Source organism: Panthera pardus, unplaced genomic scaffold, assembly GCF_024362965.1.
Source record: "Panthera pardus isolate Hobbes unplaced genomic scaffold, ASM2436296v1 HiC_scaffold_8, whole genome shotgun sequence".
Taxonomy (NCBI): Eukaryota; Metazoa; Chordata; class Mammalia; order Carnivora; family Felidae; genus Panthera; species Panthera pardus.
In genome coordinates, this window is record NW_026527013.1 from 20076220 (window position 1) to 20095447 (window position 19228).

The 19228-nt window shown below is 39.3% G+C and overlaps 1 protein-coding gene across 14 annotated transcripts in view; it reads left to right on the plus strand.

Moving 5' to 3' along the window:
* DOCK3 (dedicator of cytokinesis 3) overlaps nt 1-19228 on the plus strand; it is a 600629-nt gene that overhangs the window by 391032 nt on the left and 190369 nt on the right. For all 14 annotated transcript variants that reach the window (XM_019416991.2, XM_019416982.2, XM_019416983.2 and 11 more), the window contains 2 exons: nt 8862-8903; nt 9553-9707. In XM_019416991.2, the coding sequence (XP_019272536.1) occupies nt 8862-8903; nt 9553-9707 (197 nt within the window). The remainder of the gene's footprint in view (nt 1-8861; nt 8904-9552; nt 9708-19228) is intronic.

Here is a 19228-nt window from a genome sequence, read left to right on the forward strand (position 1 = left end):
TGGTCACTCAAAGTATAAAAACAAATGAATAAAAAGTCTCTCTTTTTTAGGAAACTACTAAACAATAAATTATTTCTTTAAAATAAGGGAGTAAACGAAAAGATGCTATTAGCTTTTATGTGCCATACAGGAAAGGGAATGAAAGGAGAAGTGCAGAGAATTCTCAGGTTACCATCAGAGGAACATTCCAGGATGACAGTTGTGCAATAGGCCTAGACAGTAACTGGTCTAGATGAAAGCAGAGGGGCAGTCAGGAGGAAATGTCTCTAGGAGAAAAATGACTTCATAGAGTATTTGGTAGTTTTATCCATAGCAGTCTACATATTTAATGCAATCCCTATCAAAATACCATCAGCACTTTTCAGAGAGCTAGAGAAAACAATCCTAAGATCTGTATGGAACCACAAAAGACCCCGAATAGTCAAAGCAATCCTGAAAAAGAAAAACAAAGCTGGAGATACCATGATTCTGGATTCGAAACTATATTATAAAGCTGTAGTCATCAAGATAGTATGGGACTGGCACAAACACAGTCAATGGAACAGAATAGAATACCCAAAAATGGACCCACAACTATATAGTCAACTAATCTTCAACAAAACACGAAAGAATATCCAATGGAAGAAAGACAGTCTCTTCAACAGTTGGGAAAACTGGACAGCAACATTCAGAAGAATGATGCTAGACCACTAGCTTAGACCATACACAAAAATAAGTTCAAAATAGATGAAAGACCTAAATGTGAGATAGGAAACCATCAAAACCCTAGAGGAGAAAAAAGTCAGCAACCTATTTGACCTCAGCCAGAGCAACTTCTTACTAGACACTTTGCCAAAGGCCAGGGAAACAAAAGCAAACATAAACAATTGAGACTTATGATAAAAAGCTTCTGCCAGTAAAGGAAACAATAAACAAAACTAAAATGCAGCCTACATAATGGTAGAAGGTATTTGCAAATGACATATCTGGTAGAGGGTTAGAATCCAAAATCTATAAAGAACTTAGCAAACTCAACTCCCAAAATACAAATAATCCAGTGAAGAAATGGACAGAAGACATGAATAGACACTTTTCCAAAGAAGATATCCATATGGCTAACAGACACATGAAAAGATGCTCAACATCACTCATCAACAGGGAAATACAAGTCAAAACCACAATGAAATACCACCTCACACCTGTAAAAACAGCTAAAATAAGCAGCACAGGAAACAACAGGTGTTGGTGATGTTGTAGAGAGAGGGGAACCCTTTTGCACTGTTGGTGGGAATGCAAACTGGTGCGGCCACTCTGGAAAACAGTATGGAGGTCTCTCAAAAAATTAAAAATAGAACTATCCTGTGATCCAGCATTTGCACTACTGGGTATTTATCCAAAGGATATAGGTGTACTGTTTTGAAGGGGCACATGCACCCCAATCTTTATGGCAGTGCTATCAACAATAGCCAAGTTATGGAAAGAGCCCATATGGAGTGTCCATTGACTGATGAATGGATGAAAAGATGTGGCATATATTGAATACTACTTGTGATGAAAAATAATGAAATCTTGTCATTTGCAACAACTAGAGGGTATTAGGTTAAGCGAAATAAGTCAGAGAAAGTTATTAAATGGTTTCATTCATATGTGGAATTTGAGAAACACAACAGAACACAGGGGAAGGGAAGGAAAAATAAGATAAAAACAGAAGGAGGTAAACTATAAGAGACTCTTAAAGACAGAGAACAAACTGAGGGTTGCTAGAGGGGAGGTGGGTGGGGGATGGGTTAAATGGGTGATGGGCCTTAAGGAGGGCATTTTTTGGGACAAACGTTGGGTGTCATATATAAGAGATGAATCACTGGGTTCTACTCTTGAAGCTGAGACTATACTGTATATTAACTAACTTGAATTTAAATTTAAAAAAACACACAATGAGATACCACCAAACTCTCTCACTATCAAGAGAGCCCAAATATCCATCAACTGATGAATGATAAAGAAGATGTGGTATAATAATGAAGAAACAGGAAGAGAAATAAAGAAACTGAGCCCATTCACAATTGCACCAAGAACCATAAAATACCTAGGAATAAACCTAACCAAAGATGTAAAAGATCTGTATGCTGAAAACTACCGAAAGCTCATGAAGGAATGGAAGAAGATACAAAGAAATGAAAAAACATTCCCTGCTTATGGATTGGAAGAATAAATATTGTTAAAATATCAATACTACCCAAAGCTATCTACACATTCAATGCAATCCCAATCAAAATTACACCAGCATTCTTCTCAAAGCTAGAACAAGCAATCCTAAAATTTGTATGGAACCACAAAAGACCCCTAATAGCCAAAGTAATATTGAAGAAGAAAACCAAAGCGGAAGGCATCAAAATCCCAGACTTTAGCCTCAACTACAAAGCTGTAATCATCAGGACAGTATGATATTGGCACAAAAACAGACACACAGACCAATGGAATAGAATAGAGACCCCAGAATTAAACGCACAAATGTATGGCCAACTAATCTTTGACAAAGCAGGAAAGAATATCCAATGGAAAAAAGACAGTCTCTTTAACAAATGGTGCTGGGAAAGCTGGACAGCAACATGCAGAAGAATGAAACTAGACCACTTTCTTAAACCATACACAAAAATAAACTCAAAATGGATGAAGGACCTGAATTTGAGACAGGAGACCATCAAAACCCTAGAGGAGAAAGCAGGAAAAAACTTTTCTGACCTCAGCCGCAGCAATTTCTTACTCGGCATATCTCCAAAGTCAAGGGAATTAAAAGCAAAAATGAACTTTTGGGACCTCATGGAAATAAACAGCTTCTGCACTGCAAAGGAAACAATCAACAAAACTAAAAGGCAACCGACGGAATGGGAAAAGATATTTGCAAATGACATATCAGACAAAGGGCTGTATCCAAAATCTATAAAGAACTCACCAAACTCCACACCCGAAAAACAAATAATCCAGTGAAGAAATGGGCAGAAGACATGAATAGACATGGCCAACAGTCACATGAAAAGATGCTCAACGTCGCTCCTTCTCAGGGAAATACAAATCAAAACCACACTCAGATACCACCTCATGCCGGTCAGAGTAGCTAAAATGAACAAATCAGCAAACTATAAATGCTGGCGAGGATGTGGAGAAACAGGAACCCTCTTGCACTGTTGGTGAGAATGCAAACTGGTGCAGTTGCTCTGGAAAACAGTGTGAAGGTTCCTCAAAAAATTAAAAATAGAACTACCCTATGACCTAGCAATAGCACTGCTAGGAATTTACCCAAGGGATACAGGAGTGCTGATGTATAGGGGCACATCTACCCCCATGTTTATAGCACCACTTTCAACAATAGCCAAATTATGGAAAGAGCCTAAATGTCCATCAACTGATGAATGGATAAATATGTGGTTTATATATACAATGGAATACTGCTTGACAATGAGAAAGAATGAAATCTGGCCATTTGCAGCAATGTGGATAGAACTGGAGGGTATTATGCTAAGTGAAATAAGTCAGGCAGAGAAAGATACCATATGTTTTCACTTGTATGCGGATCCTGAGAAACTTAAAAGAAGACCATGGGGGAGGGGAAGGGGAAAATAAAAAGTTACAGAGAAGAGGGAGACAAACCATAAGAGACTCTTAAAAACTGAGAACAAACTGAGGGTTGATGGGAGGTGGGGGAGAAGGGAAAGTGGGTGATGGGCATTGAGGAAGGTACCTGTTGAGATGAGCGCTGGGTGTTGTATGGAAACCAATTGACAATAAATTATATTTAGTTTTAAAATAATAAAAAAGAAGATGTGTGTGTATATATATACACACATGCATTCACACACATATGCATACAATGGAATATTACTCAACTTCAAAAAATGACATTTTGCCATTTGCAGTGACATGGATGGAGCTAGAATGTATTATGCTCTAATACAGTAAGTCAGAGAAAAACAAATACCATATGATTTCACGCATGTGGAGTTTAAGAAACAAAACAGATGAACATGGGAAATTGGGGGAGGGAAGAGAGGGAAACAAACTACAAGAGACTCTTAACAATAGAGAACAAACTATGGGTTGATGGAGAGAGGTGGATGGGAGATGAGCTAGATGAGTGATGGGTATTAAGGAGGACACTTGTTGTGATGATCACTCAGTGTTGTATGTAAGTGACGAATCACTGAATTCTGCTCCTGAAACCAATACTGCACTATATTTTAACTAACTAGAATTTAAATATAAACTTGAAAGAAAAAGAATATTGTACCATATGGAGGATGTTTTTGAAAGGTATTTTATAAAGCTGTAGAAGAACATAGGAAAAGGCCCTGTAACTTAAATAAAACTAAGATTGCCTTTTTAAGAATTTTTTATTATTTTCAATGTTATTTATTTTTGAGAGAGAGAGCATGAGCAGGGGAGGGGCAGAGAGCAAGGGAGACACAGAATCTGAAGCAGGCTCCAGGCTCTAAGCTGTCAGCACAAAGCCCGACTTGGGGTTCGAACCCACAGACCATGAGATCATAACCTGAGCTTAAGTCAGATGCTCACTGACTGAGCCACCCAGGCGCCCCAAAAACTAAGACTTCTAAAACAAAAGCAACATGTAGAAGAAAGGAAATGTAATTGAAATACACTGTTTGGCTCACCAGTGAACAATATTTAAAAGTTACAGTCACTAACAAGTTTTAACCAAAAATTGGGAGATATTAGGAAGATAGATGAAGGGAAGTGAATATAAACAAATGTGAAAATCCTCACTACCATTATAAGAAGCTAATAAATAAATCTAAAACTTCACAAAAAGAGAGCTTTATAAATGTGACATTTAGAAATACTTGATAAATTTTAGAAAAAAACATAATAAAGAGTTAAAAGTACTTATCTTAGGAAATAGTACAGGATGAACAGAGGACTGATAATTTTATTGCAAGACTTTTTTTTTATGTTTGCCAACTTAATAGGCATGATTGTTTCTTATTGTTTTAATTTTCATTTGATTACTAGGGAGGTTGAACATAGTGTTACAAGTCTACTGATTGAATTGCATTTTTTTTTCTGAATTATCAGTGTGTCTCTGGCCCATCCCCCCCCCCCAACTGGTAGTCTTTCAGCAGTTTATTTTTTTAATATGAAATTTATTGTCAAATTGGTTTCCATACAGCACCCAGTGCTCATCCCAACAGGTGCCCTCCTCAATAACCGTCACCCACCCTCCCCTCCCTCCCACCCCCCATCAACCCTCAGTTTACTCTATTGCAAGACTTTTAAGGCTATTTAACTTTTAAAACTATGTGCTTATATTACTTTTAATACATTTAAATGTTAATTTTAAAATGTTGACTTCTCAAAAAGACCAAAGATTCAAGTCTCTTTTTTTCATTTTATGCTGTCTTTTATCCCATGTATTTGCCTTTAGATAAAAGAACTAGATATTCAGAAGAAAAAAACGATTTTGAAAGTCCATAAATTCATTGAAAACAACTTATTTTTATGTTAAATTGCATATAGTAAATGCACAGCAAGTGTTTTGATTAAATGTTAAATTTATCAAGAAGTTTCAAAGGAATAACCTTTTAAAACCTTTTTCTATTAACATTTAAATCTATTACTGGAAATTACAAAGGCTCCATGTGAAACTTTCTGAATATAATATTCTTTGTCACTCATTTTACAAGAAAACCTTTATGAATAGGATTATACCTTAAGTTTACATTTAGAAATTTTGTTTTTCATTAAAAAGATCAATCCCCTGTGCAAGTGTTTAGTGGTAGTAATTGGTAAAAATCTCTTTATATGCACAGATTTTCTATTCTATATGACAAGAACCAGAAGAATCCCCTAATTCTCCTCAGTTCTTGCTTCTGCATAATAACAAGTCCAAATGCACTTTCAACGACAGAGAACTGGTGCCGCCCAAACTAAAAAGCATTTCAAAGGGCAACAACAAAGTATTTGTGTTAATTTTAATTAGCTATGCCTCTTTGGGGAATGGACACTTGAAGATTATATAAGAGCTTCTAAATTGTGGGGAGATCTAACAAAATACTTACATTATAACCTCCTGTTATGTTGTTATCTTTCCACATTAGCATGTGTTGGGAACTGTATTAGTCTGTTATCTTCTAGTGCTAATTAATGTTTTTATTAGATCAATGTTTGTACTTTCATTTCTGGACTTAAATCAATTGATTAAATTTGCTAGCAATGAAGCATCGTTTTATTAGTGATCTGACTAGATTGGTCTTGTATTTCCTTGTAAGACCCACAATACTTAACACAGTTCCAAATATATATAGCAGGCAATTAATTGTGTTATTCAATTGAATAGAATGTCTGAAGTTGCAGGGTTTTTTCCCCTATTGGTAGACTTTTGTAGACTAAATGAACCAGAGACTTCAAAGGGCTGAAAACGCCTTCTGTATGGGGGAAATTTGCCAGAACAGTAATGTAGTGCATACATTTTTTTAATGAGAAAGGAAAATTTATTCCAAACACAAAGGACACAAAAGCAATTGTAAGAGAATATTTTCTTGAATTATCTGGTAATAAATGAGAAAACTTGGATGAAATAAAAAAGTTTTCCTAGGAAAAGGTAGATTACCAGTATTAACAGAAATACAGATTTAAAAGAAAGAAGTATTAGTATTTGGCTCACCAGATAGACATCTGGCCACCCAAATATTTTTATATATACTCACAGAGGTCTTTGAATATTTTATGTTATTAATTATAAAATATGATGGTAACATTAACAGCAAGCAATTCTATGAGGTTTATAACCAGGAAACAAATTGCTGAATGGTTAGGTAATAACATTTTCAGCGCTAATACGTTAGGTCATATTTTTTTCCAAAATGACTATATATACCCCCACTAGCAATGTCCATACAATTCTTAATTAATTTATATTTTTGATGTACATTTCCCTATGTACTTCAAATATAAAATGATTAAGATAGGGTTTTTTTGCTCTCTGGGAGGGCAAAGTCTAGAGTTAGGTAGCAAACACACAGAAATAATACATTATGGCCCTAATACAGGTGGTGATGGTTCTGAAGAGGGATATTATCAGCTGGCCAGCTGAATGCCACCTAAAGGGGAAGTGGTTTTTCCCTACGGTGCCATGAAAGAGGTTCCAGAATGTCAGTTTTGATGCCTTACCCACACAACATTTGTTAGACTGGTTTGAAAATTCTCTTCAAATTTGGTGCTTCTAAAATCTAGAATGACATTTGTTATTGTCAAAAGGGAGTTCACCAAAATTAGCTATAAACTCCTGTATACAGTTATAATTGAATATTTGTGTTGAGGATTGGTAGTCATTTTTAGGATTTAATCAGTAACTCCACTTGAAAAGAATCACTTAGTGTAGTCCCTGAATGTAAAATAGAACAATGGAAAGCATTTTAGGCCAATAACCTTCCCAGTGGGATATGGGTCATTAAACCATAGAAAACTTTTTTTTGAAAGCCTGAGTTTTAAAAATGTTTTATTTATTTTGGGAGAGAGAGAACACAAAATGTGTGCACATGTGAGTCAGGTGAAGGGCAGAGAGAGGAAGAGAGAGAATCCCAAGCAGGCTCTGCACTGTCAGTGCAGAGCCCAATGCGGGGCTCAGTCTCACTAAGCATGAGATCATGACCTGAGCTGAAATCAAGAGTTGGTTGCTTAATGGACTGAGCCACTCAAGCATCCGGAAAGCCTAATTTTTTAGAAACCTTTTTGTATACATTTTCTTTTATACATATACATTCTATGTGATGATTTCCCCAGCTGTTGGAGGCCTATTTTATTATATTTAATATGCATCATGGGAACATATAGTCCCATCAATGAACATTAATAATCAATAATAAATTACTAATATAGCTAATAATACACATGAATATTTAATAATTAGCAAATATGGCTAGTAAGATACATTTAAATTAACATTTAATTGTATTCAGTTTTCCAAATGGACACATTTAACCCTAAATTAAAAAAATGAAATCAGTTTACTCAGCAACCATCCTTCCTACCCACGTGGTGTAGAATAGTTCACCAAATGAGTGTTGTCTCCCACTTCTAGGTCCCAAAGAGAGCAAATAGAAACTCTCATTGTTGCGTTTAACAAGACCAGGGACTGAACATACCAGGTTACCATACCAGGTTAATCTGCACAAAACCCTGTGAGGTTGAGTTCAGCACAAAATGTTATCCTCACTTTTATATGAGCAAAGACAAATGTGAGTCAAGATTTAAAACCAGGTGGTCTCACTTCTGCACTTAGGTCCCTAACTACTGTTCCATGCAGCTTCCTGTTAGGTAATTTGAGCCTCACAGTAACTGAGAGAAAGACAATAAAAGCTTTTATCTCAGTTTTACAGGTGAGGAAAATGTCTCTTGGAGAGAGTAAGCAATTTATCTGATTTCACAACCCTTTTACATTTAGCTGGGATTGGAATCTGCTTCTTCTAACATCAGCCAGCAGCAAAGGAACAGCATGTTGGGGGTGAGGGGTGCTTCAGGTTAAAAACTACACATCCTCCAGAGTAGAAAGCCTGAATAAGCTGGATCTTGCAGCTCAGGAGGTGGTAGAGGGTGTGGGGCAAACAGCACCAAAGCAAAAATCTACTAGCAAGAGCCCATCACTTGGGTGGTTGGTACTCTGAGCTGGAGAGTCTTGGGTTTGAATCCAGACTTTGCCACCTTCTTGCTGTATGATCTTCAGCACATCACTTTCTTACACCAAGCTTTTTATCAGAATTAAATGAGAACATATAAGTAAAAGACTACAGAATGCCTAACATATAGAGGCTGCTGAATAACAGTTACTTTCTTTCCCAGTTGAGTGAATTTTTCTTTTTTTCTTTCCATAGCACTTATCTAGCCGGCAGAGCGTACAGCAAAGCACATCCCAGGTAAGCAGTCTAACTAGGCCTCCCAGTATTTCCCTCAGCTCTTTCTTTTAAGAGATCACAGCATGGGGATGCACCAGCCAGTGATAGCCACCCCTGATGTCTTGATTGTGTGGTGCCTTCAATCTAAATGGCCCTGGTCTCTAAGCAGATTTGCCTGGTCTCCAGGCACTGCCAGCAGCAAAGGAACAAATTTACTTAAGCACAATTAAAATAAAGTAGACAGGAGACTAAAATGAATCCATCTGGGAGAAAATAGAAGTGTCATTTAGTATGGTAGCTATTACCATCTAACAATGTAAATCAAGTGCATCAGGGTGACAGTGTCTCCAAAAAATAACTTTGAATTTAGAAGTTTGTGGAGAATTTATAAATTTGTGATCTTGTGGAGACTTTAAGTTCACTCATAAGTTGGAATTACTGTTCCTATATCTCCTCCACTCAGTTTACTTCTCCCAGCTGCATATTTGCCCACTTCAAACCAAGTATATTGACACAGTACTCCCTTACTAGCAGAGAAAACACCTTTTCTCTGTCTTAAATGATCCCCTTTGGTAGTATGAGGAAAGCCAGTCATTTAGTTTTCATTTTATTTATGACCAATGCATGAATAACTAAAATTGGAATCACTGTTTTTTGCCTTCCTCATTAGGTAGATACGATGCGCCCACGTCATGGAGAAACCTGTCGGATGCCAGTGCCACATCACTTCTTCCTCAGTCTGAAGAGTTTCACCTACAATACCATTGGAGAAGATACTGATGTCTTCTTTTCCTTATATGATATGAGAGAAGGCAAGCAGATCAGGTAAAAGTTACTAGAGGTTGTGATGAGGTTGAGATTGTATAAGGATGGTATTGCTTGGGTCATAAGCATCTCTGGCCTTCAGAGAAGATAGATGACAGAGAAAGAAAAACAAGATTAGGTGACCTCTTCTTACTTAGCAGGGAGTTTTGCCTCAAATCCCAGTTTACCTTGAAGTCACGTGTGGCCTCTTTTTTATCCTGTGCCTATTTCCACATGGAAGTTCAACCCCAGTCTTGGCTGTTACCACCTCAGAGAGAGAAGAGGATGCAACTCCTCAGTGCCAGAGAAAACGCATAGGAGAAACATAGAACAAAGCAAGTTCAGCAGAGAGGTCCAGCTCCAGAATACAGTACCCTGGGCCCTGCCTTGCTGCACGTGGGAGAGAGGGTTCACAGTGTAGTAGGCTAATGGTGTCCTGTCTAAGAGCAGCCAAGCCCTCAATGTCATTCCAGCCCTGCAAAGGGGAGAGAGCATCTTCCGGACTGAAGGGAAGGTTGGTCTGACTCCATTGTTCCTCTTTTCCTTGGATTGGAAGAGAGGCCACAGAACAGGTCTGATATGCAGCAGACCATGTATTTGGGGAGAGCAGTGAAGCCTTTAAGCATGAGCAAGTGCAGCAGTGCTTTCATCATGAAAGGTGGGGAGGAGTCAAGGAGACATTCCAGGCTTCTGTTTCTCTACAGGCCAGCACAGCTCTGATGGGTGAGATGATCTTTATAGCCAACTTAGACTTTTAGGGCATCCAGACATTTCTCTGTGGTCATCTTCTAGGTGGGGTGGGGAGAAAGTAAATTTGGGGGTGCTTTTATATTGCTTGGAAACTTCCTGTATTCAAAGTGCTTTAAGCGTTTTTTATTTTTTTTATTTTTTACTTAAAAACTGAAATCATGGTTTCATTTTTCCAATTGCATGTTATATACAAGAAAATTAAAAATGGAAGTTATAACAGTACAAAAGGAAAGCAGTTAGTTTGCATGCTTCCCAGTACCTCTGTTCTTGCCTTGCCCCGCAAATTAAAACACCTTGCTTCACTTTGGCATAGGGATAAAATGATACATTTACTGATGGGGGCATGTGGAATTTCCTTGTCACCAGTAGCTCCCAGCATGTGTGTCTAGGAAAGCTGTGGCTAAAGGTAGTTGTGGCAGGGATGACAGCTACAGCTGCTGTGCACAGGTAAGACTGTAGGCCAGGGCTATGGAGATGCAGATTCTGGCTGCTCCTGTTTTCCTCCTAGGTCAGAGATTTGTAAACTTATTACTTATTTTTGTATATGGAAGAATTCTTTCTTTCTTTTTTTTAAACGTTTTATTTATTTTTGAGACAGAGAGAGACAGAGCATGAACAGGGGAGGGTCAGAGAGAGGGAGACACAGAATCCGAAACAGGCTCCAGGCTCTGAGCTATCAGCACAGAGCCCAACGCGGGGCTCGAACTCATGGACCGCGAGATCATGACCTGAGCCGAAGTCGGCCGCTCAACTGACTGAGCCATCCAGGCGCCCCAAGAATCCTTTCTTTAAGCTAAATTTTATGAGAAAGTTCAATAAATAAAACAGGTAAAATAGAACTACTTCACTGTTGAAGGGAAAGGGGAAATAATAGGAATCTCACTATGCCCCTTACCCCACCCAGTATTCTGTGTGACCACTGAAAGTCCATGAGCTGCAGTTTAAAAACCAGAGCACCCTACTTAATCATCCTTGAGTGCCAGGGATTGTGTCTTCTCTTTCCTTGATGACAGCACCACACACAGTGTCTGTGCTCAGTACATCCTTTCTCGGGCTTACTGCACAGAGAAGATCTAAGCCCAGCAGAGACACCCCAGCTCTGGTCCACGTGAGGTTATTAATGCATCAGTTGTTTTTTCTTTGGGCTTATTATTTGTAATTGAGCCTCAAGAAACAATAAAATATTTTAAAAGAAGAAAAGTGAAAAAAATGTTCTTTTTTGTAGAGCTGCTGGAAATGTTTTGGTCTTTTAAAAATCCCTAGACTGAATTAGAGAACTATACCACCTTCCCATTCACATAATAAAACTGTAAGGTCCTTAGTTGAAAATACTACTTCCTTTCTTTAGTTTTAAGAGTAAACTAGTAAGCAGAATTTAAATCTAGATTTAATTGTTAAACGTTCTTTCTTCTCTCCATTAGGATCTGTGTAGTTGTATAAGCCTTCAAAAATTTTAGTTCAGTCCCAACACAGTGTGGAAGTTCCTCAAAAAATTAAAAATAGAACTACCCTATGACCCAGCAATAGCACTGCTAGGAATTTACCCAAAGGATACAGGAGTGCTGATGCATAGGGGCACTTGTACCCCAATGTTTATAGCAGCACTTTGAACAATAGCCAAATTATGGAAAGAGCCTAAATGTCCATCAAATGATGAATGGATAAAAAAAAATGTGAATGGATAAAGAAATTGTGGTTTATATATACAATGGAATACTACTTGGCAATGAGAAAGAATAAAATCTGGCCTTTTGTCACAACGTGGATGGAACTGGAGAGTGTTATGCTAAGTGAAACAAGTCTTACAGAGAAAGACAGATACCATATGTTTTCACTCTTATGTGGATCCTGAGAAACTTAACAGAAGACCATGGGGGAGGGGAAGGGAAAAAAAAATTAGGGAGGGAGCCAAACCATAAAAGATTCTTAGAAACTGAGAATAGACTGAGGGTTAATGGGGGATGGGAGGGAAGGGGAAAGTGGGTGATGGGCATTGAGGAGGGCACCTGTTGGGATGAGCACTGTGTGTTGTATGGAAGTGTATGGAAACCAATTTGACAATAAATTTAATATTAAAAAAATTTTTTAGTTCACTGAGCTGATGATGCCAGCTATGTGTACTTTCATAATAATTAGGTATTAAACTGGTCATATATTACTTCCTTGAATTAGTTATCAGAGATCATGAAAAGTTAGGAATGTGTTAGATCAGGGGCACAGAGTGTTGGTACAAAGCAGTCAGTCTGATCAATCAAACAGTGCTAGTCTAGTGTTCAGTATCGCCAGGACACTCTCACCTCTGTGCTGAGGACAGGTTTGAGCCGGGGGAACAGGCTCCAGAGAGGACCAGCTGTTCTTGCACTATAAGTCTCATTGCTGATCTGACAGACATATCTCGGGAGGCTCCAGTGCATGGCAGACTGCAAACCCACATAGCATATCCTGAAAGATGTTGGCTGATGAGTGTTAAACAGTGCAGGAGGGAAGAAGCAGCAGCTGGTAGGACATTAGCAGCTCTGACTGTTTTTGTGACATTTTATCATTCTGAATAAAATTGTAAATATTTAGCCTTGAAATCTAAATCTCTGATTAAGATCTCTCCCCTGAGCTTCAGAGCCTCATTTCCTTTTTCCTACCAGACATCTGCCCTTATATGTTCCTCAGACATTTCTACCTCAGCGTATCTAAACTGAATTCATTTTCTTTCCTCACACATACACTTCTTCCTGTGTTCCTTGAATCAAGTGAAAGACATTATCATTTGCTCAGAGATCCATGTCAGAAACTTTGGGATCCTTTTAGGCTCCTCTCTCTATATCTGCTTCCTTTCTCATTTAACCACTATATCTTATCAACTTCTGTCTCCCAAATATCAGTGACATCACTCCCCCTATTCCATCCCCCCTGTCACCCCAGAACCTTCACATTTCTCCCCAAATACAATTCCCTGAATCTACTACCTTCCTACCCTGAGTTACTGTCCACAGCACCACCATACTTATTTGTTAATATATATATATATTTTTTTCAATATATGAAATTTATTGTCAAATTGGTTTCCATGAAACACCCAGTGATCATCCCAAAAGGTGCCCTCCTCAATACCCATCACCCACCCTCCCCTCCCTCCCACCCCCCATCAACCCTCAGTTTGTTCTCAGTTTTTCAGAGTCTCTTATGCTTTGGCTCTCTGCCACTCTAACCTCTTTTTTTTTTTTTTTCCTTCCCCTCCCCCATGGGTTTCTGTTAAGTTTCTCAGGATCCACATAAGAGTGAAACCATATGGTATCTGTCTTTCTCTGTATGGCTTAATTCACTTAGCATCACACGCTCCAGTTCCATCCACGTTGCTACAAAGGGCCATATTTCGTTCTTTCTCTTTGCCATGTAGTACTCCATTGTGTATATAAACCACAATTTCTTTATCCATTCATCAGTTGATGGGCATTTAGACTCTTTCCATAATTTGGCTATTGTTGAGAGTGCTGCTATAAACATTGGGGTACAAGTGCCCCTATGCATCAGTACTCCTGTATCCCTTGGGTAAATTCCTAGCAGTGCTACTGCTGGGTCATAGGGTAGGTCTATTTTTAATTTTCTGAGGAACCTCCACACTGTTTTCCAGAGCGGCTGCACCAATTTGCATTCCCACCAACAGTGCAAGAGGGTTCCTGTTTTTCCACATCCTCTCCAGCATCTATAGTCTCCTGATTTGTTCATTTTGGCCACTCTGACTGGCGTGAGGTGGTATCTGAGTGTGGTTTTGATTTGTATTTCCCTGATAAGGAGCGACGTTGAGCATCTTTTCATGTGCCTGTTGGCCATCTGGATGTCTTCTTTAGAGAAGTGTCTATTCATGTTTTCTGCCCAATTCTTCACTGGGTTATTTGTTTTTCGGGTGTGGAGTTTGGTGAGCTCTTCACAGATTTTGGATACTAGCCCTTTGTCCATTATGTCATTTGCAAATATCTTTTCCCATTCCGTTGGTTGCCTTTTAGTTTTGTTGGTTGTTTCCTTTGCTGTGCAGATGCTTTTTATCTTCATAAGGTCCCAGTAATTCATTTTTGCTTTTAATTCCCTTGCCTTTGGGGATGTGCCGAGTAAGAGATTGCTACAGCTGAGGTCAGAGAGGTCTTTTCCTGCTTTCTCCTCTAAGGTTTTGATGGTTTCCTGTCTCACATTCAGGTCCTTTATCCATTTTGAGTTTATTTTTGTGAATGGTGTGAGAAAGTGGTCTAGTTTCAACCTTCTGCATGTTGCTGTCCAGTTCTCCCAGCACCAGTTGTTAAAGAGACTGTCTTTTTTCCATTGGATGTTCTTTCCTGCTTTGTCAAAGATTAGTTGGCCATGCGTTTGTGGGTCTAGTTCTGGGGTTTCTATTCTATTCCATTGGTCTGTGTGTCTGTTTTTGTGCCAATACCATGCTGTCTTGATGATGACAGCTTTGTAGTAGAGGCTAAAGTCTGGGATTGTGATGCCTCCTGCTTTGGTCTTCTTCTTCAAAATTACTTTAGCTATTCGGGGCCTTTTGTGGTTCCATATGAATTTTAGGATTGCTTGTTCTAGTTTCGAGAAGAACGCTGGTGCAATTTTGATTGGGATTGCATTGAATGTGTAGATAGCTTTGGGTAGTATTGACATTTTGACAATATTTATTCTTCCAATCCATGATCAGGGAATGTCTTTCCATTTCTTTAAATCTTCTTCAATTACCTTCATAAGCTTTCTATAGTTTTCAGCATACAGATCTGTTACATCTTTGGTTAGGTTTACTCCTAGGTATTTTATGCTTCTTGGTGCAATTGTGAATGGGATCAGTGTCTTTATTTGTCTTTCTGTTGCTTCATTGTTAGTGTATAAGAATGCAACTGACTTCTGTACATTGATTTTGTATCCTGCAACTTTGCTGAATTCATGTATCAGTTCTAGCAGACTTTTGGTGGAGTCTATCGGATTTTCCATGTATAATATCATGTCATCTGCAAAAAGTGAAAGCTTGACTTCATCTTTGCCAATTTTGATGCCTTTGATTTCCTTTTGTTGTCTGATTGCTGATGCTAGAGCTTCCAACACTATGTTAAACAACAGCGGTGAGAGTGGGCATCCCTGTCGTGTTCCTAATCTCAGGGAAAAAGCTCTCAGTTTTTCCCCATTGAGGATGATGTTAGCTGTGGGCTTTTCATAAATGGCTTTTATGATGTTTAAGTATGTTCCCTCTATCCCAACTTTCTCAAGGGTTTTTATTAAGAAAGGGTACTGGATTTTGTCAAAGGCCTTTTCTGCATCGATTGACAGGATCATATGGTTCTTCTCTTTTCTTTTATTAATGTGATGTATCACATTGATTGATTTGCGAATGTTGAACCAGCCCTGCATCCCAGGAATGAATCCCACTTGATCATGGTGAATAATTCTTTTTATAAGCTGTTGAATTCGATTTGCTAGTATCTTATTGAGAATTTTTGCATCCATATTCATCAGGGATATTGGCCTGTAGTTCTCTTTTTTTACTGGGTCTCTGTCTGGTTTAGGAATCAAAGTAATACTGGCTTCATAGAATGAGTCTGAAGTTTTCCTTCCCTTTCTATTTCTTGGAATAGCTTGAGAAGGGTAGGTATTATCTCTGCTTTAAACGTCTGGTAGAACTGCCCTGGGAAGCCATCTGGTCCTGGACTCTTATTTGTTGGGAGATTTTTGATAACCAATTCAATTTCTTCACTGGTTATGGGTCTGTTCAAGCTTTCTATTTCCTCCTGATTGAGTTTTGGAAGAGTGTGGGTGTTTAGGAATTTGTCCATTTCTTCCAGGTTGTCCAATTTGTTGGCATATAATTTTTCATAGTATTCCCTGATAATTGTTTGTATCTCTGAGGGATTGGTTGTAATAATTCCATTTTCATTCATGATTTTGTCTATTTGGGCCATCTCCCTTTTCTTTTTGAGAAGCCTGGCTAGAGGTTTGTCAATTTTGTTTATTTTTTCAAAAAACCAACTCTTGGTTTCGTTGATCTGCTCTACAGTTTTTTTAGATTCTATATTGTTTATTTCTGCTCTGATCTTTATTATTTCTCTTCTTCTGCTGGGTTTAGGCTGCCTTTGCTGTTCTGCTTCTATTTCCTTTAGGTGTGCTGTTAGATTTTGTATTTGGGATTTTTCTTGTTTCTTGAGATAGGCCTGGATTGCAATGTATTTTCCTCTCAGGACTGCCTTCGCTGCATCCCAAAGCATTTGGATTGTTGTATTTTCATTTTCGTTTGTTTCCATATATTTTTTGATTTCTTCTATAATTGCCTGGTTGACCCACTCATTCTTTAGTACGGTGTTCTTTAACCTCCATGCTTTTGGAGGTTTTCCAGACTTTTTCTGTGGTTGATTTCAAGCTTCATAGCATTCTGGTCTGAAAGTATGCATGGTATAATTTCAATTCTTGTATACTTATGAAGGGCTGTTTTGTGACCCAGTATATGATCTATCTTGGAGAATGTTCCATGCGCACTCGAGAAGAAAGTATATTCTGTTGCTCTGGGATGCAGAGTTCTAAATATATCTGTCAAGTCCATCTGATCCAATGTATCATTCAGGGCCCTTGTTTCTTTATTGACCATGTGTCTAGATGATCTATCCATTTCTGTAAGTGGAGTGTTAAAGTCCCCTGCAATTACCACATTCTTATCAATAAGGTTGCTTATGTTTATGAGTAATTGTTTTATATATTTGGGGGCTCCCGTATTCGGCGCATAGACATTTATAACTGTTAGCTCTTCCTGATGGATAGACCCTGTAATTATTATATAATGCCCTTCTTCATCTCTTGTTACAGCCTTTAATTTAAAGTCTAGTTTGTGTGATAGAAGTATGGCTAGTCCAGCTTTCTTTTGGCTTCCAGTAGCATGATAAATAGTTCTCCATCCCCTCACTCTCAATCTAAAGGTGTCCTCAGGTCTAAAATGAGTCTCTTGTAGACAGCAAATAGATGGGTCTTGTTTTTTTATCCATTCTGATACCCTATGTCTTTTGGTTGGCGCATTTAATCCATTTACATTCAGTGTTATTATAGAAAGATACGGGTTTAGAGTCATTGTGATGTCTGTATGTTTTATGCTTGTAGCGATGTCTCTGGTACTTTGTCTCACAGGATCCCCCTTAGGATCTCTTGTAGGGCTGGTTTAGTGGTGACAAATTCCTTCAGTTTTTGTTTGCTTGGGAAGACCTTTATCTCTCCTTCTATTCTAAATGACAGACTTGCTGGATAAAGGATTCTCGGCTGCATATTTTTTCTGTTTAGCACACTGAAGATATCGTGCCAATCCTTTCTGGCCTGCCAAGTTTCAAAAGAGAGATCAGTCACGAGTCTTATAGGTCTCCCTTTATATGTGAGGGCACGTTTATCCCTTGCTGCTTTCAGAATTTTCTCTTTATCCTTGTATTTTGCCAGTTTCACTATGATATGTCATGCAGAAGATCGATTCAAGTTACGTCTGAAGGGAGTTCTCTGTGCCTCTTGGATTTCAGTGCCTTTTTCCTTCCCCAGTTCAGGGAAGTTCTCAGCTATAATTTCTTCAAGTACCCCTTCAGCACCTTTCCCTCTCTCTTCCTCCTCTGGGATACCAATTATGCGTATATTATTTCTTTTTAGTGTATCACTTAGTTCTCTAATTTTCCCCTCATACTCCTGGATTTTTTTATCTCTCTTTTTCTCAGCTTCCTCTTTTTCCATAACTTTATCTTCTAGTTCACCTATTCTCTCCTCTGCCTCTTCAATCCGAGCCGTGGTCGTTTCCATTTTATTTTGCATGTCGTTTAAAGCGTTTTTCAGCTCCTTCTGACTGTTCCTTAGTCCCTTGATCTCTGTAGCAAGAGATTCTCTGCTGTCCTCTATACTGTTTTCAAGCCCAGTGATTAATTTTATGACTATTATTCTAAATTCACTTTCTGTTATATTATTTAAATCCTTTTTGATCAGTTCATTAGCTTTTGTTATTTCCTGGAGATTCTTCTGAGGGGAATTCTTCGTTTGGTCATTTTGGATAGTCCCTGGAGTGGTGAGGACCTGCAGGGCACTTCCCCTGTGCTGTGGTGTATAACTGGAGTAGTTGGGCGGGGCCGCAGTCAGATCTGATGTCTGTCCCCAGCCCACCTCTGGGGCCACAGTCAGACTGGTGTGTGCCGTCTATTCCCCTCTGCTAGGGGCGGGATTCACTGTGGGGTGGCATGGCCCGTCTGAGCTACTTGCACACTGCCAGGCTTGTGGTGCTGGGGATCTGGCGTATTAGCTGGGGTGGGTAGGCAAGGTGCACGGGGGCAGGAGGGGCAGGCTTAGCTCGCTTCTCCTTAGGTGATCCACTTCAGGAGGGGCCCCGTGGCAGCGGGAGGGAGTCAGACCCGCTGTCGGAGGGGTGGCTCCGCAGAAGCACAGCGTTGGGTGTTTGCAGGGAGCAAGCAAGTTCCCTGGCAGGTACTGGTTCCCTTTGGGATTTTGGCTGGGGGATGGGCGAGGGAGATGGCGCTGGCTAGCGCCTTTGTTCCCCGCCAAACTGAGCTCTGTCGTCCCGGGGCTCAGCAACTCTCCCTCCCTTTGTCCTCCAGCCTTCCTGCTTTCTGAGCAGAGCTGTTAACTTATGACCTCCCAGATGCTAAGTCCCTCTTGCTTTTGGAACACACTCCATCCAGCCCCTCTGCTTTTGCAAGCCAGACTCGGGGGCTCTGCTTGGCCGGCAGGCTGCCCCTCCGCCCCGGCTCCCTCCCGCCAGTCCGTGCAGCGCGCACCACCTCTCCGCCCTTCCTACCCTCTTC